Source organism: Castor canadensis, chromosome 5 (genome assembly GCF_047511655.1).
Source record: "Castor canadensis chromosome 5, mCasCan1.hap1v2, whole genome shotgun sequence".
Taxonomy (NCBI): domain Eukaryota; kingdom Metazoa; phylum Chordata; class Mammalia; order Rodentia; family Castoridae; genus Castor; species Castor canadensis.
The window spans coordinates 62,728,137-62,751,768 of record NC_133390.1 but is presented as its reverse complement, the minus strand read 5'-3'; the positions used below and the strand labels follow the sequence as shown (position 1 = coordinate 62,751,768).

The window sequence follows — 23,632 nt, the reverse complement described above, 5'->3', positions numbered from 1 at the left end:
TCTCAAAGCTCCATAACTTAAAATTTATCACACTTATTCAGTATAACTCTATGGATTATAGATCAGACTCTATAAGCCCAGAATGTGAGCAGGGAATCCATAAATGCATTCATTCCTGAACTCTTATTCATTGATTCATTTATCCTTTCCTCCTCCTGTCAGGGAATCCAAGAGTGGTTGGGATCTCTTCCTGTCAGCACTTCCCGATCTGCTCCCTCATTCTCCCCTGTGATCCTTCTCTATTTACTTCTTAAAAGGCATAATAAGAGATGAAAAAAGCCCTTCAAACATTATTTTGAAATGCAGGAGAAAGAGACAGAGACCAACAGACATAGACATACACCCTGGGGACCAGCCTGGCTTGAGTTTAGAGTCTAGAGCTGCATAGTAAAATAGAAATATAATTATAATTATATATATACAGATATATAGTAATATTATCATATACAATTTTAGATTTTTAAATATGTGCATTTAAAAAGCAAAAGGAAACATGAAATTAATTTTAACAATATATTTTATTAACCCAATATAACCGAAACATTATCATTTTGATACGTAAAAAATATTTTTCAATTACTAATGAGATAGTTTGCATTTTATGACTCACATCATCTTCAAAATCTGGTGTGTATTTTGACACTCACAGCACAGCACAGTTAGATTAACCCCATCACAAGTGTTGGGACAGCTACATGTAGAAAGGGGCTATTGTCCTGGGCAGCACAGTGTCTCTAGAAGTCTAGCTTCTAGGGGACTCTGTTTTCTGGTTCTCAGAGGAGAATCTAGTTCAGTGAACTCCACTTTGAAATTTATTTTTTGTCAAATTGACCCATTTCCAACACCCATAGGCTCTTTTGTACCGTAGACTCAAGTGGTATTTGTAAATGTTTCCCTATTATCATAATTATGGTAAGTAACACCCAATGTACATTTCCTCCAAATACATTACATTTTAGTTTATTTCCAATTTGTGAATTGCATCCTACTACCAACATATTTGCACTAGTTTTCCAAGAAAAATCCCATGAACTGCCACAGCTAACGATAGCATTTTACATGTATCTTTCTTCCAGAGGGCTGGTGCTCAGGACAGGTCTCAGCTGATTGCTACCTAACTGCATACCCATTTGTTAGAAAAGTGAGATGAATAAAAATCTAAGGAGCAGTGGGCATTGGATTATCCTCTTGGTAATTCTCAGGGGCAGTGCTTTTAGTCATTGGCAAAACACAAACTCACTTCACATTCTCTCTCAGTTGTGTGCATGAAAGAAAATCATTCGCTGGGAAATCCAGCCTCCTTGCTCATTCCTCTAAGACAAATGGTGGAAAGATGAAGATTTTTTAGATCTAGCCTGAATGCAGTCCAAAAGAACCCATCACCAGTAAAAAGAAGTCAGAGAGTGAAGTGGTTTTTACTTTTTTAACTCTCTCTTTGCTCTCTCTTTCATACACACACACATACACACACACACAATTTTTTCCCCCTAAGAAGAGTATCTTAAAGAATCTAGGTTTTCCTTCTGGTGGGAAACAGATTCTATATTCTTTGGTTCAATGGTGGATTGATCCAGAAGAGCTAGATCTTGGCCCACACGCTGGGGCTCTGCCCTCTGAGATGACAGGCGTTTCCTGGGGGTGAACCCAGCTCACAAGACTGGAAGAACCTGGGGATCTGTATCAGTCACCACAAACAGACTCTAAGTACATCACAACAAAAGGAGATTTGAAATGCCTTTCCAGAGGAGGAAGAAATCTGAAGTTTGTGGGTTCCCTTGATGCTAGGGCCTTCATTGGGGAACTTTGACCTACACCAACTTTAGTTCCTACAAGTTCTCTAGAAAAACTCCTCTTCCCACTAGACCAGCTTCATTGTTCCCTTTGTGCTACCAGTGGAATTCACCACAGCTTAGCACATCCTGACCACTTCACCTCAGACATGTCTTCCCAAAAGCCCATGTCAGGTGTCCTTATCTCCTTACCACCTTTTGAAGTAAATGGTGTCTCCCCCATATATTACCTAAGGGCAGAAATCAAGGTTTCATTGTCTTTGAATTATGCCTCATTGTTAAACACCCTGACTGAGTGAATATTAATGACCATGACAGTGAGAAATGAGAGGAGGGTGGCTTTGTAGTTACACCATCCTTGTCATCCACCAGAAAACCCTATAGCCCAAAACCCTGTTCAGGGCTATCATGAGACATTTGTTTCTCAGAGCCACAGGGTGGCTTGATTCAAAGTCAGGTCGGTGTGTGTGTGTGTGTGTGTGTGTGTGTGTGTTAATTTTGTAGTCATGATCAAGGTACTTCCCCTCAAGTCTGCCATAAAAGAAGAGAAGGGACACATGGAAGAAGTGAATATGGAGACAAGGATCAGTTCACTCACTCAAATGGCACACACACACACACACACACACACACACACACACACACACACTGCCAGAGAGTACAGAGGCTTACACATCCACTGCAATAGAAAGAAAGGAATGTGTCGCCAGAAGATGCCTCTAGATGCTAACTAGGCTCTGTTGGAAAGCTGAAGCTCCCCAGACTTCTGTAACTCAGGACATTAAAGTAGTAGGGCGGCTCAGCGCACTCAGCGCCCCGCTCCTCTCCACAGAGACCAGCAGGAGCAGCTTCCACCTGGACGCAGCTTCCGGGGGAAGAGGGAATGCCAGAGCTCCAGTCCTGTACCTCAGCTGGTGTTCTTCTGAGGCCACTTTCCCCAGAATGGATTGTGAGAGTTGTCTTCTAGAAACAAAGTGAATATATGGGTATGTTAGATGTTATTCAAAAAGTACTCCCCAATACCACAGGCAGTTGTAATCATTTCTCTTCCATTCTTATTCACACACACAGACACACAGAGGCAAACTTAAGTTCTTAGCAACACCAGTTCCTTAGCCCTTAATTTCTCAGACTTGTTACAGCTAGATTTCAGAGCTAACTGCTCCACTGAAACCAACTTGCAGCAAATGCAGTGTGCCCCTCTCCTTCCTAGCCCCTCAGCCCAGAGAGGCAGCCTGCCGGCTCTTTCACTTTTTACTGCATCTGACGCTGGTGATTCCTTCCTTTTAGAAATGTTCCTCCTCCCCTACCCGCTTCTTTCTCCTCCTCCTTTGATTCCTCCTCTTCCTCCAGGCCTCCTCTTTTTCTCTTTGCATACAGGTTACCCAAACCAAGGTGTTCCCTGGATTCTCACTTCCAGCAGTCCTGGAGCCTGTTCATCTATATGTAAACCTGCAGTCACCACCTGTTCTCTGAAGAACCCAAATTTCCACACAAACGAGCCCAGGTTCTGCCCTGAGCACCAGATCCAGGTGTCCACCCTTAACTGGGCACAGCCAGCTTAGACTCAACTTATCTCAAATGAAACCACACATTCATTCTCTCTTCCCCCAAACTGCTTCTGCTCCTACCTCTTTTGGTTTATGGCACCAGCTGATCAGAAACCTGTAGGCCACCAAAGCTACACTGCAATCACCTACACAACCCAAGTTCAATTTTACTCCCATCCCCACTTCCATGTCTTCTCTCTCACCTGCCCTTCACGGTCATCTGACTCTAACTCTTCTCTTACCTCTAGGTCAACTTCACATGGCCACCAACAAAGTGATCTTTCAAAAATGAAAATTAGATCAGTCCATACTTCTGCCTAAAATCCTTCAATGTCCTCCACTGTCTAAGGCGGCAGTGGGTGGTGGGGTGCTTTACCTGGAATGTACAGATGCACTTCAGGGGGTTTGAAAATGCCCTTAAATTGTATTAAATCTTTTACATAAAGTGTAATTCTCCTGGGAAGAAAATCCATAATTCACCACATTCCCCACAGAATATTATGCTGTCCCCAAACACCCTTTGTGACTTGGTCATGCCCACTTTTCCAGCATCTCCTGCTGCGCCTCACAGTCAATACATGCCAACTTCTGGGACCTAGATGCTAGAGAGCGACCACTTATTGAGAATCTGCTTGGAGCCCAGACTGGGCTAGCTTCTGCCTGTGATCTCAGCAACAACCCCACTGAAGTGCTTGATTTTGGATGAGCTGATAGGCACTGACTCAGGTTCGTCCAATTCTAGGCAGCTCTCTTCAGCCAAACTGCCTCTCTCTTGCAGCTTCTCAAAGACAGGCCCTCTTTCTCGCCTCCTCAAATTTTGTATATGTTTTATCCATTGTGCATTCCCTATAGTTCCCTGAAAAGTTGTCTACCAGACTCGACTCCACAGCACAAAGCCTTCTCTAATACCACAGAGAGAGCTGCCGTCATCATTTGATATAATATGGTGCTGGGTGTTCTCTATTGTAACATTCAGTACTGTCTGGAACTTATTTGGTTACCCCTCTGTCTTCACCAGGTTCCAAAATGGAAGCTCCCTAACAGCAAGGTCTTTGCTATATTCTTTTTAAACTCAGAGTTGATAACAGATATTAATATATGTCTTAGGACTGAAATGCAGATGCATGTCCAGGTATGCATGTATAAGCATACATGTGGACACACACACACACACACACACACACACTTTTTTTTCTTCAGCCCTATACCTAAAAGAGCCCAGTTTTCCAAATCAGAATACAGTCTCGTGGCCAACCAACCGTAGTTGCACTCACGGTGACGATAGGACAGAGAAGGGAAATCTGTTTAGCAAAATCAAGAATGTGAAGTGAGACACCACATCCACGTGAGATCACCACAGGTGAGTGTTGTGCTAACTCAAGGAACTCAAAAAGCAGCAGGCACAGTGGGATGGCAAAAGAAATACTTCCTGACATCTCAGTGCAAAAGTGATGCCCCCCAGGGGTCTGAATGCGAATCACAAAGAGCCATGAGCTTGGAAAATAACAGCAGCAAACGCACACTGAATCTCCCTCTGCCACACCCCCTGCTTCCAAGACAGGGAACAGCAGCACCAGCATTGACTAGTGTCAAGCCTAGAAGTCACCAATATAAGCAGGGGGGCCAAGAGAGAAGGTGCAGGGGCACATAAAGATGTGCACAATTTGGGATGGCGCATGGCTTCAGGCCTTCAGAAGTTGGACCTAGAGAGAGACCGTAGTTTCATATACAAGTCAGAAGTCTCTTCCCCCATACTGTTTCATTCCTTCCTCTTCAGTAGAAGTGGCTAAACACGTAAGTGTAAAGAAAGGGAGTGGTCAGCATGGTTCATGCCGGTACTGTGCTTAAAAAACTACTCCATGCCCTGGCATACCCAATCCATTTTTAAAACATGAATACCCCATTCCTTCTTGAAGAGCCAATTATGACCTTTTGTGCTTGTGTGTTCTTGTTCCCATTCTTGATAAGACAAGCTACCCTTGCCTCTTAATCTTAAGACTATTCTGAGCTCTCAAATACTCGGAGAGGCAAATATGACTGAGATGGGTCCCTTGGCTGTTCTATTTTCATTCTGCCCAGCATGGAGAACTCTACAATTACAATCAGTGTAAAAAAATAGGATTAATGAACTGATATTGTCCTCAAGGACCAAAGGGAGCTCAGAGTTGCAATTGAGTCCTCCCAGAACAGCACTTCTCTCTAGTAGAATATGAGGACAGTAGACAGTGGGGTTGGTAAAAGTCATTGTCCCCAAACATACATATCTTTCTTTTCCCTCATGGAGGATCCCCTGTGAACACTTTCCCAACATCTGCTTAGCAAGCAACATTTATTAATAATAAATTCATGTAACATAACATTTGTTGAGCACCATTGTAATAAATATAACGACCTAATAAGTAATGACTACTAATACACGCCAGAGAAAAAAGCCAAGTGCCTTATAGGAATTGCTTTACTTCACCCACAATCATATGAGGGCAGTATCATAACTGCCCCCATTTTACAGAGGAAGAAACTAAGGCTCAGCAAAGTTAGGTAATACTAGTAATAGAGTCAGGACCCAAACCTAGCCCTGTCTCATTCCAAAGACCATGCTCCTAAACTGTGACATCGACTGGCTGTTTGGGGACTGTAGGGAATGCTGTTGGTGTCCTGTTCCTGTCCCTCTGTCTTACAAGTTGCCAAGTCTGGGAGCACAGGTTGTGAGCTCACAGCTGCCCCTTCTCAGGTAAACTGCTCTCGGGTTCTCCCAGGTGAGCAGCTAGCAGTCAATGACTGATTTAGGTGGATTTCCAAAAGGCTAGCTCCCTGGATCAAGGTGTGATCAGCTCTGTGTATAATTCTTGCTTTAGTCAAGTCCCCAGCAGAAATCTCATTCATGCTGAGCTTTCTTCCCTGAGCCCCACTATCCTGTTTACGTCACCACCCTTCTTCTCAGAGCCCATCCCAGTAAATCACTCGCATCAGAATTCATATGTCAGTCCCTGTTTCTGAGGTCCTGATCCAAACCAGCTGAGAAACATGCTCAAGGCAGCCTGCAAGGACCGGACTAGGGAAGGGGTCACTCATCTTCAGATGGCTTTAGTGACCCCATGACTAGGAGGTGAAACAGGATGAAGCACAAAGGGAAGGAGATTATAAACTGGTGCAACCTCTCTGGCATTTGAGAAGTACGAGGTAAGTAGAAATTATGAGAACTCTGCAATTGAGTGGCTTTTGCCAAATTCCACTGATACACCAGAGAAAATGACAGGCTCAGCTCTATTACCACCCTAAAGCCAAGTATAAAAGTCACAGCTCCTTCTTGGCAGCATGTGAAGTGACTCTCGTCTCCAGCAGAGAAAGACCAGGCACAGGGGCTAATTGTAAGTGTGGCAGAATTCCAAAAAGACTAGATTCATAGCCTGGGAAACTCTCCCAAGCCAAAATCAGGGTCTAGATAGAAAGGAGGCACTTCAGAGACCCGTGAGGAGGAGCTCTGGGTAGATGCCTTCACAAATCTTGAACCAACTGATTCTCTTGTGCCACTGGGAGCTGCAGAAGTGGCCCACATTTCCTTGACAATAAAGATAAGCCCTGGTAGGACCTACCTCCACCTCCTCTACTGGCTAAGAAACCCTTAATTTGGGGGAAAACAACAACCTACAGTAATGGAGATCAGCTAAAGAAAGGGGAAGCTTGTACACAAAAGGACCCAACTAACTTGGATCATAAAGAACTAGGAGATTATGTCTGAGAACAAATCCTGAAGGTCCTGGATGATCAGCTATGGGTGGATGGAACATAAGATTAGAGGAAAGAAAATTTGCCAGTATTGGGACACAGCCTGCCAAGGCCCCAGCAGGCAAGTCTGATGCATGACTTTCAGATGTTAACAGAACTTCAGAAAAGAGGGAATATTTGTCAAATCTAGTCCACTACTGCTTTTTATACAGCCCACAAACTAAAAATCATTTTTTCCATTTTTAAGTGGTTAGAAAAAAAAGTAAAAGAAGTGTAATATTTCATGACACATGAAAATGACATGAAATAGAAATTTTAGTGTTTATAAATCAGGGTTTATTGGAATGGAGCCATATTCATTCACTTACATGTTATGCAAAGAGCTTTCTCTGTAGAGTTGAATTGTTGCAATAAAGACCATACAGCCCACAAAACTAAAGGATTTCCTATCTGGCCCTTTTCAGAGAAATTTTGCCAATGCCTGCACTTAATAATTTCAAAAATCCAGCAGCTGATTATGTTGGATCTTCTGGGATAATTTTAGTGAACACCTCTTATACTAAGGTGGGAAGAGATGTGCCAGTGAGAAGAATGCCAACATCATTGAGAAGTTTGGTGGTTTCTTTCCTATACAGGCTGGGGCTACAGTAGGAGATACTTCTGTGACCTGGATCAATGGGGTCAAGGAGAGTCCAAAGTAGTAGAGGGAAAATGTCTGTACCTAAGAAACAATGTAATCAAGAAAGCCTATTTCATGGGAATATTAGGATAGCTAACAGAGCACAGTGTTCCTAGGAGAAATATAGATGGGCAGCCAACAAAAGCCTTGCTTTTATCATTGAAGAGTATCAAGAATACATGAGAGAAGGCTGAAGGCAGCCACGCCCTTGGGAAGCCCAGGGGCCCTTGCTTCGTTTCCAGCTCCACAAAGAGTACTGGTGTAAATGAAAAACACTGAAAACTATTGAACACACAGGATAGGGAGAAAGGGTGAGGAAGTGCAGTGGACAGGAGTTAGATTGACTTACACTAAAGGAGAAAGGAGAATAATGGAGGGGATAAACCAGTTTTGGGTATGATACACGTATCTAAAGAAATGTCACAATGAAACTCCCTCTGTAACCATCATAGACAAATAAAAATGCCTTTTTTAAAAAATGGAAGAGCAGGAAGGTGAAGCAAGTCCTGTCTGGGGCTTGGTACCAATGAGAAAGGAGGGCGTAAGGAAAGGTGAAGGAGGGCGAATGTGGTGGAATTACTATATATTCATGTATGAAAATGGAACAATGAGATCTGGTGACACTGTTATAAGAAAGGGGAGAGTGGGGATAAAAGAGAATGATGGAGGGGGTGAATTTAAGACACACTGTAAGTACTTTTGCAACTGTCCCAGTGTACTTCCAGTACAACTATAATACACTAATAAAAAGAGTACTGGTATAAATATAGTCCATTTGACCTTGACTCCAATCACCAACCTTCTCCACCCTATCCTGTGCCCTAAGAAGAGTACATCGTATTTACAACATCTGTGGGTTTCCTTATCCTCCATGCAGAGCACCAGTAGTGGGAGGGAGGGAGGGCGAGGGAGGGAACGGCAGGTAGCCCCTGCATTGTCTCTGCAGGGGAGCCTTGGACTCATGTGATTCTCAATTGAAGATTACAATACTTCTCAAGGTGTTCCTTCCATGTAATTCTTTCGTTCCAGTTTCTAGTAACCATGCTTTCTCCTCTCCCTTAAAGAACAAGGGATGGTTGCAACAACCTGCTGCCCTTCCCTTTATGGTTTCCTTATAACCTGCCTAGATCTTTCTAAGTCTCATTATTAAAATGTCTTTAAACAATCCAGTTTAAAAGAACTGTGTGTCCCCCGCTGGGACCTTGAATAATACAAGTGTAAAATGCCTTAAGTGAGGAGATTATATCCAAAGCACAAGAAAGAAGCAGAGGGAACCTGGACTAGACAGGAAGCAGTGGTGCTTGTCAGGCAGAGGGCTGATGAACAAGGCAGCAACAAGACTTGATAGTTCTCTGTACCTTTTCCTCTCTCTCGACCTCCTGGATACCCACTTAGTCTGGGTGCCTGGCATGAGCATTAACCAGCCTTGAATCCTTAACAAGACAACATGTTCTGCTGCTTTTAAAGAGCCTTTAATCCTTCCACTCCAGAGCTGTAGAACAATGGTGACAGCAGAGGACATCTGTTCATCAGCTACCATCACAGCTCCCTATCCAGCTTGATCAACTGTAATTCCTATGGCCTCTTCCCTCTGGTCAATCATTTCCCTTGTTCTCACCTTCCCTTAGGCATCACATTTCCAAGTCATGTCTTCATGATAACCAAAAATAAAATACTACAGGTCACTGGCTTCTTCAATAACACCAGCTATGTCTCAGCAACTGCTGGATCCCTAGCACTCTGTTCAACCAGATATGTTGAGTGATAAAGAATAAGTGACCACATCTCTGTGAACCAGGTAGGTCAGCAACCTCAATGTTTATCTCATAACCAGGAAGTGAGGGCTGGAATGATGAGATTTTTTGCAGAGAAATGGGTGCTGGCGCAAGGAAGGCCTTAAGTAACTTGCACAGAGAAATCATCTCTTCTGTGAGTTTTTCCTGTGATTTGGAGAATCTCTATAGTTCCCAAGGGACCAGATTAGCAAGATCCAACAGATTCTTCAAGAACTTTGCATTCAAGACTTGGGGAGACCTGAACAATTTGTAGTTCACTGAGGGAAACACGGCTTTGGCTCTGCTGCCAAAATATTTTCCCTATCCTCACTCCATTTCTTCTCAGTGAAAGGTTCTTAGGCTCTCTTTATTTATGAATTAGGTTAGAGACAGAGTATTTGTCAAATAGAATGTGTCACTTGTTATACCATTACCCTTGCTATTAATGGTAGTTAAAGAAAACAGTAGGCTTATTTATACAGAAAACTGACAGAATTTAAGATGTAGAAAATTAAGCTAAAAGTCCAAGACAAGACATTAGTAATAGATATTATTACACAGAAAGAGCATAACTCCGTAGGCAGAATTAGTAACAGTAGGAAAATATACACAACAGAGTAGTATAGAATTAAGGCTGTTTAAAATGCAAAATACCACGAGGTCTAAGCAGAAGACTAATTCAATGACACTTTTTAAAATTTTTTTTTATTTTTTATTCATTTATTCACATGTACACACATTGTTTGGGTCATTTCTCCCCCCTGTTCCCCGCCCCTTCATTCTCTCCCCCACCCCCCTCGCTTCCAGGCAGAACCTGTTCTGCCCTTATCTCTAATTTTGTTGAAGAGAAGACATAAGCATAATAAGAAAGACAAAGTGCTTTTGCTAGCTGAGTTAAGGATAGCTATACAGAGAGATTCCTAGCATTGCTTCCATGTACAAATGTGTTACGCCCCGAGTTGATTCATCTCTAACTGATCTTTGCACTGGTTCCTGATCCCCTTCTACTGTTGACCTCTGTTGCTTTAAGGCTTCTGTATTAGTTCCTCTGGAGTGGGGACATCAAATGCATTCATGTTTTGGGTTTTCTACCTATCCCATACCTCCCATATATGTTCTCCCCTTGTCATGTGACCCAAGTCAAACCACATTGCTGCATTTGCCCTAGATCTAAAGTCCGCATATGAGGGAGAACATACGATTTTTGGTCTTCTGAGCCTGGCTAACCTCATTCAGAATGATGTTCTCCAGTTCCATCATTGACTTTCGAATGATAAGATTTCATTCTTCTTCATGGCTGAGTAAAATTCCATTGTGTATAAATACCACATTTTCTTAATCCATTCTTCAGTAGTGGGGCATCTTGGCTGTTTCCATAACTTGGCTATTGTGAATAGTGCTACAATAAACATGGGTGTGCAGGTGCCTCTGGAGTAACCTGTGTCACATTTTTTGGGTATATCCCCAGGAGTAGGATTGCTGGATCATATGGCAGGTCTAGGTTTAGATTTTTAAGAAGCCTCCAAAGTTTTTTCCAGAGTGGTTGCACTAGCTTGCATTCCTACCAGCAGTGTACAAGGGTTCCTTTTTCCCCACATCCTCACCAATACTTGTTGTTGGTAATGTTTTTGATGATGGCTATTCTAACAGGGGTGAGGTGGAATATTAGTGTGCATTTCCTTTATGACTAAAGATGGTGAGCATTTTTCATGTGGTTTTTTGGCCATTTTAATTTCTTCTTTTGAGAAAGTTCTGTTTAGTTCAGTTGCCCATTTCTTTATTGATTCATTCATTTTGGGAGAGTTTAGTTTTTTAAGTTCCCTGTATATTCAGGTTATCAGTCCTTTGTCTGATGTATAGCTGGCAAATATTTTCTCCCACTTTGTGGTTGGTCTCTTCAGTTTAGAGACCATTTCTTTTGTTGTACAGAAACTTTTTAATTTTATGAAGTCCCATTTGTCCATTCTTTCTCTTAGTTGCTGGGCTGCTGGGGTTCTATTGAGGAAGTCCTTGCCTATACCTATTAGTTCCAGAGTGTTTCCTGCTCCTTCCTGTACTAACTTCAGAGTTTTGGGTCCGATATTAAGGTCCTTGATCCATTTTGAGTTGAGTACAGGGTGATAGACATGGATCTACTTTCAGTTTCTTGCAGATGGATAACCACTTTTCCCAGCAACATTTGTTGAAAAGGCTGGACAATGACACTTTTTTTATTAAGAAATTCTAGTTTATACAATTCATCTTAACTCTGAGCCTTGAACTTGGGTCTTCAAGAGAGTAACAGGAGTTCTTTTTTTCAAAAGTCAAATAGAAGTTAAATTAGAAAGAAGGGAAAATCACACAGTGGTCCTTTCTCTGGGAGAGGAAGAAGAGAAATAGCAAAAACTCACAATAAGCAAGCAGATGGAAGCAGTTTCTAAAAACACAAAGCTGCCCAAATCCCTCCCTCACTCTGCCTGACATTAAGTCAGATAGAGGATAAGTGGCTGGGCGCTGGAACTCAGGTGGGGACCTTGACCCTATAGAGTTCAAAGTATAGCTAAGTCTTAGCCTACAAAAGTCATGCCTAGAATGAAGGCATGATATATAACAAAAATAGGGGTTCTACTTCTGGCTGAGCCCTGGTCGACCATATTGCTTTGAACCACCCTTCCACTGGGAACAGCTAGAAAAGATGAGCAAAATATTAGAAACTTCTCCTTGAAGAAATTAGAGATCAGCTGAATCATGAGAAATGTGTGAGCTGGGAGCCAGATCCGGGAGCAGAAGGATCTGGGAGATAAGATACTCATTTGGTATATTTTCTCTTGGAGACAATTGCCGGAAAGCTACAGCTGGCAGCCAGATAGCTACACAGAACTTCTGGTTAGTGGGACAAAATTTGGAGTTCAGAAACCAACAAGGGAGGGAGACTTTGGGAAACACGGCCTTTCATTGGGATCCCAAAGAACTCACACTAGTCACAAAGAAATAGCAGAAGCAGAAATCCAGCTCTCACATCACTGATTTAATTCTGGTAATGTGGGATTATCAGTGCCTCCTGATGAGGCACCTTCCAGGCGCAAAGGGAGCGCTCTCAGGAGGATGATGGTTTTGTCTGACTGTAGTTTTTCAGGTAGAATGCACATCACTCAACAGAAAGTATAGTCAAGAAGATATGAACAATAAACAAGCAAAAACAGACAAAAGAAAAAGACCCAAGATAATAGGATTATCAGTCTCAGACTTCAAAATAATATTTTCAGAGATTAAAAAAACAAAATTAAGAATTTTGACAAACTGTACACTTTAAACAAAAAAAAAACCACACACACACATTTTCCACTTAGTAAGCTGAAAGATTGTCAGCAGAAAATATTCACTATAAAATCTGATGAAACAAATGAACAAAAACACACACACACACACACACACAAAAGGCTGAGACATGTAGGAGAAAATTGAAAATGTCTAAAATACCAATAATTAAAGATCCAGAAAGAGAAGAAAGTAAAAATAAACAATGTATGAAAAGATGAGCAAAATTGACATAAATCATTAAACTGCAGATTGAAAAGCACTTCATACAAATAACATACAGAACAAATACATAGATAACTATTAATAATATCATTGTACAATTTCTGAAAACTGAAGAGAAGAATATTTTTTTGAAGAACCGAGGGAGTTGGCAGGGGGAGGAAAACATGTTTTCAAATGAGCAATAAAAATATAGGACATTAGACAATGGAATAATATTTTCCACATGCTGAAAGAAAATAATCACCAACACTGAATTCTACACATACAAAACAAATCTACCATTTTTCAATTCAATGAGTAAAACATTTTTAGACAAACAGAAACCAAAATAATTCATCACCACCAGGCCTTCCTGAAAGGAATACTACAGGATATTCTTCAGGCAGAAGGAAAATGATTCCAATTACAAGATAGGACATGCAGAATAAAATGGAGAACAAAAAGGATAAGATTTCAATACTGGCTCATAAAACAATAATGATAACTTGTGGTTTCAAAACATAGAGAGAACTAAAAGACATGGTAACAATAGTAACAAGCTGAAAAGAGAGGGAAATAAGAATAGTTAGCATGCTCTAAGGTTCTTACATAAATCAGGAAATGATAAAAGTGTTAATTAATTAGGTAAAGAATTCAATAAGTCAGGGGAATATTTTATGATGCCTGATATAACCACTAAAAGAATAACTAAGGAATGCATAATTAACAAATAGATCTTTTATGATAAATAGAACCTCAGTTCAAAAGTCCAAAATTTGGCAAGAAAAAATACTTAGAAAATAATTACATAGTGGGAAGAATAATTTTGGGGCTACAGAGTTGAGCTGTTGATTAAGTGGAATCATAGTTAGAGGCAAAGTGGGTCAGGATCTGGGAAGAAGGATCCGGGTAAAAGTGGAAAACAGTGTTGGGAATCACAGGCTGCATTTCTAAAATGTTTGTGTAGTAAGTTGAATTAAAGTGAACCAGGATAACTTTAAGGGCCCAAGAGAGCAGACAAAACAGGGAATGGGAATTCTTCCACTCGTGCTAATCAATAGCTCCCAGCTTATGACGCAGCAGGACATATTTCTATATTAGTTACAAAGTTTTCACATGAACTGTACCACCTGTACATCACAACTCTGTGATAATTATAATCCCCATTTTACGTATGAAGAAATAGAAACCTGGAAAGATTAAGTAACAACCCTAAAATCACACAGTAAGGGCCAAACTAAAAACTAAAACTTCCAATTCCCCATCCACTACTCTTTCACCATGTGACCCCTTAAGCTAAAGTCACAAAGAATTTGCAACCTGCCAATCTCACCATGTATCTTTTACCTCTCAGTTTTTGCAGTGTTTATTTCCCATCCTGAAGACTTGATGGCCTATCCAGCCCTACCAAAGTGTCAGGAAAATTCACTGAGCTACTATACAGAAAGCCCTAGCATGCAGTAGAAATCCTCTAAGGTGTGTCAAACTCATAGTTGATAAACTCTCAGAGCAGTGACTTAAAGGACAGACAGGAATGAGTAACTATAGGTGACAGCAAAACAGATAGGATGCAGGTCCAATCTTCCAGGGGCTCCCAGCCTGAAAGAGGGATGTGGAAGAACATAAACAAATGCACTAGAAAGAGAACAAGTACTGAGGAAAAAGCACAAGGTACAGGGGAGATCATACCTGGGCCTCTCTCTGGGTAGAAAGGGGACATAAAGCACCAGGGAAGTGAGGATGGGGTGCCCACAATTGGAATGTGCAACCAGAGCTGTTACCTTTCTTGTGAATACGACCACCCCGATGACTGTTATGCAAATGACCCCCAGGACTATGGCCACTGCTCCAAGCAATGGAATCGGGATCCAGGTGCTGTGCTCAGCCACTAGAGAGAAGACAAAGTAGAGATGAGTGACAGAGGCCAGAAGCAAAGCTGCCTTCCCCAGGGAAGCCTTGGCTTCACAGCCTGCCCTTTCTCTGACTCTAAGAATAGAGTCTTTAAGCCCGACTCTTTGTACAATGAGCATCCACCTAGCTTAGCATAAAATCAGTGACTACTATAATCCTAGCTGTTCAGGAGGGTGACTGAGGTTGGGAGGATTGAAGGTCAAAGCAGTCAGGGCAAAAAGTTCACAAGACCCCCATCTTAGCCACTGGCTAGGCTTGGTGGCACACCCCTGTCATCACAGCTATGTAGGGAAGCATAAATAGAAACATCATGGTCCAGGCCAGCCCGAGACCTGATCTCAAAAATGACCAAAGCAAAAAGGGATGGGGGCACGGCTCAAGTGGTGGGAGCACCAGCCTAGCAAGCATGAGACCCTGAGTTCAACCCCAGTACTGTCAATAAATAAGTAAATAAATAAATACGAATTAATGACTAATCTCCCAAGTAGTGGTAAACCTCATGTATTTTAGCCAAACCAGATAATTTTAGCACTCTTTCTGTATTCAACAAAATCATTTTTAGTAATCATGAAATGAAACAAGTAATAACATCTAGAAGAAAACCCAAAAAGTAAACATTTTCCTTCATCATGCCATATATACCAGCAAAAGCAGCTTAATTATAAATTAAAATAAACATTATAGTACAAAAAGAAAAAGCATATAACTATTCACCTTAATGTCCCCCCCACATTCTTTTTGGCAGTACTGGGGTTTGAACTCAGGGTCTCACACTTGCCAGACATTGCTCTATCAGTTGAGCCATTTTCCAGCCCGTTATTTTGTATTGGGTATTTTCAAGATAAGGTCTCAGGGGCTATTTGGCTGGGCTGGCCTTGAACCTCAATCTCCTGATCTGTGCCTCTTGAGTAGCTAGGATTGCAGGCCTGAACCATTGGTGCCTGGCTCACCTTAACCCTTTAACACTTATTTCCAGTTAGGCTGTGAAGCCCTGGAGGGAGTGAGGCGAGGAGACTTATCTTTTGCTATTTTCCCATCTTCTGACATTTTTGTGGCTTGAGCAAGTGAACTGCTTTAAGACATAAAATGTGACTGGAAGAAGAGGCAGAAGGGAGCTTGGGCAGGACCCAGGATTCAGGGAATTCTTGAAAGGAGAAGGGTGTAGTTCAGGCTTGGCCTTGCTTCTCTAGAATGAAGGGCTTAGACTATGGGCAAGACAGCTAAGGCATCTGATTCCTTAGGGCAAAGATGATGCCTGCAGTATCCAATGTCCCCACAACTTGCTTCTCCCACTCTGAGGCGTCAGTCACTGTCGGCCAGGATGCCCACTGGTTTGCCACAGCTATCACATTTGCTCAGGAGCAGAGCACAGATGGCCACAGAGACCACATTACAGGGGCCAGAGGCACTTCAGGAGTCTGTCCACAGAACCAGAGAGGATGTGTGGTGAGAGCAGGAGGGCTGAGGGCTCGTACAGCTTGAAGATAGATGAAGGGGGTGAAAACCAAGATCCAATTTGAGGGAAGGTTATGACAATGGTTAGGCTTGAGGGTAAGGTAAATACACAATTAGAACCATAGAAGTATTTAGGTATTAAGACTATCAACTTCATTAGGAAATTTTGGGTTGAAGGGAAAGCACCAATTCCTCTATTCATAAGCACAATAATAGAACAAGGACTTCAAGATCTTTGACATCAAAGCAGCCATAGGGCAAGCAGGACAGCATGACAATATGCACCTGGGGAAGAGGTGGACTCCACACAAGGAACACTGTTAGCTTTAGGGTTGAGTTCAATGTTAACATTAATGTTAGAAAAATAGCATTCAGTGATACAGTTAGGAAGACCTTGAACTAAAGTTTGAGATTAGGGTCAGAAAGAAGTCAGGATTGGAGTTTATGCAAATAATTAAAAGGGAGTTTGTCCTTCAGGTCAGCATCTAGTTCCTTGAGAAACAGGAGGGACCAGTGGTGTTTCCAGAGTCCACAATGGCAAAAGGGAGAGAAACAGAGTTTAAGCAGAGGCTGAATAAGGATGCAACAGAACATCTTCTGAGCTCTCCCCGAGTGATCCATGAGACACAGGAAGGCCCATGGTGCTGTCATGTCCCGATTTACATAAGGGGAAAGCTGTGCCACTGGAGGCAGGGAGGAGTATGGGTCAGGAGAATTGATCCTTAAATGCTTTGGCCTAGACATGCAAACATGCAAAGCTCCTCTCTCTCCATCCTAGGGTCTCATCCCATGAGTGGGTTCTTCTGCCTGAAGTCCCTCCCTATCCCCAGTTCTGCACTGTAGTGACCGGCTCTAGGATATACGACACCGGTGTAAAGAGCCTAGAATGGTCAAGACCATCCTGTGGTTACACTTGCTGGAATCCAGGTCCCCGCCCCTGTCTATTGTTCAGACTTCCTATCACAATGAGGCAATAAATAGTATAATCACTGGTATTTATTAAATTAAGCTTATTATGTTCCTGCCATTGTTCTGAGACCTTCTTGGAAAAACTCATGAGATTACCTTTCATACTTTATAGATAAGACAACCAGGAGAAAATTAAATAATTGACTCAAATTGCCCAAGACCCTTAACAATATTCAGCCCCAGGAGGTGTGGCTCTTGCTGCTTATTGCATTTGGCCCACGTTGGAGCCAGCCAAGAAGTAACATTTGAAAGGAGACTTTAAGGTACGTTTTTATCTTCTTGATAGATACATATTCTCAAAACTCATAAAACTTAAACTCCAACACAATTAAAGGGAGGAAGTCAAAATTTGGAGTATGGACTTGTGTTGAACTTACCAGCCTGAGCAACTCCAAACCTGAGCTTCTGCCTCCATCTAACATTCAGATGGGAATTCCACATTTGTGGTCAACACACGGTGCTTCCAAGTTTCAGGCACTGTTCTAAGGACATTTTCTTGTTGTGTCAACACTACATCAGTACCTCCAAAGGTCTTATATCTGACCTCACTGCACAGATGAGAAAAGGACCCCAGAGGAGCTAAGTAATCTGTAGTCAACAGCAGAGCAGGGCTTGAACCCATGCTGTCTGTGTCAGAGTTTGAGCTCTTAACCACTCTGCTCTACCATCTCTCTGATGTGATAATAATCCTTTCCCAGCTCCTAGAGAATTGGTTTAACTGTCCAGGCAGGTAACAACTATAAGAGCATTTTGGAAACTTTGAAGTACCACACAAATGTCAATTATTGGGCATCTACACTTGCTGTGACTTGTTTTTAAGCAGCTCTAATCCTTATAAACTTAAGCACTAATTCGAATTTGCATGGCTGATACTCAACCAGTAAATGAGCACCCTTTGCATATGACCTCATCAACTAGTCTTGACAATATGTAAGATGTGCTTCCTATGCAAAATTAGAATTAGCTGCATGCTTCTGGAAATATCATATCCTAGCTCTGTCCCTGAAGTTTCTGATTTCATCAGTCCAGGTGGGGCTCTGGTATAGTATTCTTTAAGAGCGCCTCAGGAGATTCAAATGTGCTCCAGAATTGAGAAGCCCTGCTCCCCCATGTCTCAAGAGGACATTTTCCTATGCTAGAGAATGAAATTCACTAGCACCCGGCTCCAGAGGGCATACCTGAGCGTCCTAGCACCTCCAGGGAGATTCTCCCCTTGTAAATCCCATCAGGGTAGGTATGATAGATGCAGAAGTACTCCCCTGAGTCATTTGTGGTCAGCGACTGGAAGGTGAGGCCCAAGCTGGGGCCTGGGGCCACCCGCTCCCTGAAGCCTGGGTCAATGTACCATCCAAAGTCAGTATGATAACTGGCCAGCAGTTGGTCCTGAAGCTCCCAGTTGATCTGGGTCACTTTAGCAGTGGTGGAGGAGAGGTGACATTGTAAGATGACAGAGTCACCTTCTTCTGCAGAAATATTCCCCTTTGTTACTATTTTGCCTTTCATAGCTCCTAGGAGAGAGGAGAAAGCACAGGTGAGTCCCAGGTCAGCACTGCCCTTCAATCTGCTTGTAGATATTCCAAGGTGCTCAGAAATGGTTTCAAGAATTATGGTTTCTCTGGTCCATCCTGTTACTATATAGACCATCACTGTGTCCTGTTTCCTCCATTTTAATAGACGTTCCTCTCTTTCAAGCGCCCAGCCCCAGCCCATAGCCTCTTTCCAGTCTTGCACTTCTACATGCACCTCCATTCCAGTCCAGCCCGTCATCCTGATTCCAGAGATGGCTTCTGCCTCCCTGTGCTCCGCCACCCATACTTAGAAGTTTGTCAGAGCTGTAGTTCTTCCCTGCTTCCTTGAGGACTCCAGCCCATAGTGATGTCTCTTCCTTGCATACTCACTGCCTGTATTGTATAATTAGCACCCTATAATATGGCTGGCTTATTTTTAGACAACTTAGCCTGTCATGCTGTCAAGATGTTCTGTCATATGGCTTCATGGCTGGCTTATTGATTACTTTCTCTCCCCACTACAGAATATAAGCCCTCTGCCAATATATCTTCTGCTTCTTTGTGTTGTCCAACAGCCTACTTTGTACCTAGCCTTATCCTTTGAAATAAAACCTGATTGTCATTTAGAGTATCTGGAAAAACCTTAAGGTAAGCCAAGAAATCCAGGGTAAGGAGACTCGGCAAAAAACTCTGCTTCCCCAAGCAAAACTACCCTCTTCAGCGCTAACCACTCCCCAACACCCTTAGGTACTTCTCTTCCTTAGAAAGGTTTTTAGAAATAGCATTAAAACTAATCGTATTTTTTTGTTTTTTTTTTTTAAAAAGCATTAAAACTAAATTTTACTCCTCCCTCTGAAATATTTCCCTATGGTTTTTAATACAGAAGAGATAAATTTAACAAAAATTCAGACTCTAACAGTAGACTCTCTGGAATCTGTGAAGACATTTTCATCCATGGAGAATAACCTGAAAGGTTTTCTGAAAAGTTCCTTAGAAACAGAAAAGAAGATGGAGCAGGAATGAACTTCTAGAAGTCAACTGAGAATTCTTCCTTCTTGGTTCCCTTTTTAGTCCCTTCTCTTTCCCCTGGCCCCTTTCTTATGCTGGAGTCCCCAACTCTGAGAATTCACAAAATCCTTCTCAGTGATGGCCTCTTCTCACATGAGGGTACACAGATCTGCATTTTCTTCCCTAGCTAGATGAGCCCTGAACTCCAAGCCTTCCCGATATGAGCACCCTGGCCTCTGCCCCAAGCTCAGCCTTGTTCTTCCCTCCTCCTTGCTGTGCTAGGTTTTCAGGCCTTACCTGAGGTGAGGAAGGCAGCCTGGCTCAGTGCCTGGGCCCAGGTTAGGAGCAGCCCGTGGTGCATGCTTCTGCCCAGGGGGCCTACAGGAAGCAGAAGTGGCCTCTTCTGTGACCGAAACTGGCCTACTACAGATGGCAAGGTGAAACTGAGCCTATAAGGGAAAAGGGTCTCGGAAAAACTGAGTTCAGCAAAAGCAATGTCAAAAATAGATAAAGCTCTCAACAAGTACACAAACTGTGGAGAGTGAGCCACAAAAAAGACTATGTAGGAAACACATTTTAAAATAAACAAAAAAAATGTGGTTAGTCTTTGGTGACTATTAGTCAATCTACCAGTTTTAAGTTCTGTCTTAATGTACTTTGAAAAAAAAAAAACCAGCCCTTATCTAAAGAGTTCATGGGTACGGGTGCAATGCCCAAGGTTCTGAAAAGCCTGTTACTGATAAAGATCTGCTCACTGGGGTCCCCTGACTTCACCCTGCTGAAGAATGTATAACTAACTTGTAAGAGCGGGCACTTAGGGTGTCCACCATACTAACAGTTGGGGGTGATGCAAGGGTAGCACAAAAGTTCTAAATAAACAGCAACTGTCCCTTGAATCAGAGCCTCTCCTCAAATCTTATTTTTATTCATCCAGATTGATCTTTTGTTGAATTCTGGCCCCATTCTTCTACATGGTACAATCAGAGGAGACTTAGAAGAGTGAGTTTTTTAGTATGTAGTGGTCATGTGATAATCCAAGTGTAGAGAAGGATGAGCCTCACAGACCTGACCCTGGAAAGGGATTGGTCAATGCTTGTCTGAGGTGTCCAACTTAGTACTGAGTTCTACTGTTGACCAATTCTTCCTTTCTCTCTCTCCCTCTTCTTTTCCCTCCCTCCTTTTATTCATTTAAAAATTCCTTAGTACCCACAAGGCACTAGATTTAACATCAGACTCTAAGATACAAGGGTGAACAATCACAGTTCCATCCCCAAAGAGTTTGCAGTGCCTCAAGAGAGAAGATAGAAGCGCCTCATTACCCTGCTTCCCAGGTAATTTGGGTATGCTCCGTGGTACATATCCTGAAAACCTGCATCTACCTAAAGCCTGGTTTCCTGCCCCCTCCATTCCAACCAGGCACCCTGAATATGTCCCATCATCCAGATTCCTGCCCTCCTCCTAGGTAGACTTCCTCCCCTTCCCGGATTCTGCCCATTGCTGACACTGTGGAATAACCCATGCGTCCCCAATCCCATCCTTCAGAGCCTTAGACAGTGTCTGGTTTACCAACTTCTCTTCCCACCCAAATTCAATCTGTCTTCCAAGGTTCACATCAAGAGACATCTCTACCACCTTCAATAACCATAAAGAAGCACTAGTACCCGACATGTGTCCAAGGGAAGGTGCTAGGATCAAACAGGAGGGGCGTGGCCAAAACTGGTGGCCAGCAGAGGTGTCAGGGGTGAGAGAGCCATGAGCAGATCTAGATTTGAGCTGTAAGAATTTGTGGCTTGTGTTTCTCTAGTGGAGTGGGTAGAAGCCAAAGAAGTGGGACTTGTCTTATAAAATGAAAAATCCAACAAAACAAAACAAAACCTTAGAGCTGGTTTAAATGTTGCCCAGGTTTGGCGACCTTGGGAAAATTACGCAGCCACCTCCAGCCTCGATTCCCTCATCTGCGTGCAGGAATAAATGGTGCCTCCTTCGGGGGTTGTAGTGAGAACAAACCAATGCTTGGCAAGACGCTTAGCACGGCAGCTGAAACGGAGGAAGAGTCCAATACATCAGTTATAGTATTAATGACAATATTAAGGAAATAAGGGAAAAGCAGAGGTGATTCTTCTTTATCTAGTAAACCTCTAGTCTCCAGACTGTAATGCCAGAGTTGTAAAGGGCCCCTTAATAAGAGCCTCCCCGCGGAGGAACCCTCTAATCCCTCTGTGAACCTCCTACAGGCAGTCCACAGGAAAACCTGGCTGTCCTGTTGCCTATTCAGTAATCACCTTATCCAGAGACCTCAGCAACACCACTCTGGGAAGCAGGCCTGGCCTGAGTGCTTCCAAGAACACCCTGTACTTTGGGGCCAGTCAGCATCTCCTGTGACAGAATGTGACCCTCTGAGACAAGCCAGGTGCTGACTCATTTCCATTTGAGAGTTCTGAAATGAGTCACCGTACTACTTCTCCTCCCACAGCTTTGGGGCTGTGGGCTGGACAGATCTGGTCAGCCTTGACGCAGCAGGGTGGGTGTAGGTACTAGGGAAGGAACTTCATATTTGCCTGAAAAGGGAGAAGTACCTAGATGTGAAACCCTCCAAAGACACCAATTCACTGCCTGGCCTTCTTGGACCTGCTGCGAGCCCCACATGATCCCCCAGTCTGCAGGGGCCATAACTCTGAGTGAAGAGATGTCATCCTTTCCATAAGGCCCATGACTTGTACACAGGAAATAACCTGGGGTTCTCTCAGGGAACAAACCAATCTCTTAGCAGTCTTTGGGCTTCAGCCTCTCAGCAGTCTTCTCTCTGGGCCAGAAATGGTGGTGGGAGCTCCAGGGCTCTCACAGCTGTCATCTCCCTCCCTCCTTTTCTCTAATCAAAGGTAACATCTCCTACCTGCAGGGGGCAGTGACTTTCTCATCCAGCTCTCACTCTCTCACCCTTGGACCAGGGCCTCCTAGTGGCCCTGTGTATTGTGGCAGAGGGCTGCAAGAAGGGAGGCCCCTGCTGACTACAGATTGCTGAGGGAGCATGCCTGACAGGAAGCTGGCAGAGAGAAGAAGGAAGAGTGACAGCCTCAGGAAGAGTGTGCCCTGCCCCTTCAGACCCATTGCAAAGCCACCTCACAGTGAAGATATCTGAGCAATGGGGTAGTTGCTCCAAAGACATTTACCTAAATTGCTGCCTCAGCAAATCAAGGAGTCAACCTACAAGTGTGTCTTGGATCTGATGCTTGTTATTGAATCTGTGAGCCACAGAGCCATGACTGCCACTGGCTCACAATGAACACAAATGGGAACTCAGGGATGTGGTTGCTGACTTTTTTTATCCAAGTCACCTCCCTTGGGTGAGGTGACTCTGAGGATCCTTTCTGCCTCAGAAGGCTGCCACGAAGTCCAGAGGACTCTGGGAGACTCTCTTTGCTTTCCCAGCTGCAAAAACAGGACAGAGACCCCTCCCCCCAGGATAGGTTGGAATGCAAAGTCAGAAGAAAGATCTCTGGGAAGAAGCAGTTGATCCTATCCTCAGACCTCCTTCTCTTCCACCCTAGATGGTATAACACTACTGTTAGAAAAACTATTTGATGATTCTGGCTCAGGCATAGTAAGATAGACTTTATTCATGATAGGTATAGGTGCCAAGGCAATGGGATTTGCTGTGGGGGACACAAATCGAACTCAACTCCAAATACCACACGGGCACAGAGGAATGTACAGCCAAAGAGGGAGGACACCTGTGCACGGAAAAGTATTAAGAAGAAAC

At 43.1% G+C, this 23,632-nt stretch overlaps 1 protein-coding gene across 2 annotated transcripts; it reads right to left on the bottom strand.

Annotated features, from left to right (window-relative positions):
* Window positions 1–488: 488 nt before the first annotated feature.
* Tigit (T cell immunoreceptor with Ig and ITIM domains) lies at window positions 489–20,508 on the bottom strand. 2 transcript variants are annotated; one of them, XM_020184714.2, is made up of 4 exons: window positions 20,170–20,501; window positions 18,535–18,864; window positions 14,803–14,909; window positions 489–2,753 (listed from the first exon to the last, which is right to left on the bottom strand). In XM_020184714.2, the coding sequence occupies exons 1-4, from the start codon at window positions 20,231–20,233 to the stop codon at window positions 2,517–2,519; spliced, it is 738 nt and encodes a 245-aa protein (XP_020040303.2). In that variant the 5' UTR covers window positions 20,234–20,501; the 3' UTR covers window positions 489–2,516. The 2 variants fall into 2 exon arrangements, with proteins under 2 accessions (XP_020040303.2, XP_073929302.1); XM_074073201.1 differs by lacking the exon at window positions 489–2,753 and having other exon boundaries at window positions 10,351–14,909; window positions 20,170–20,508.
* Between the last annotated feature and the right edge of the window lie 3,124 nt (window positions 20,509–23,632).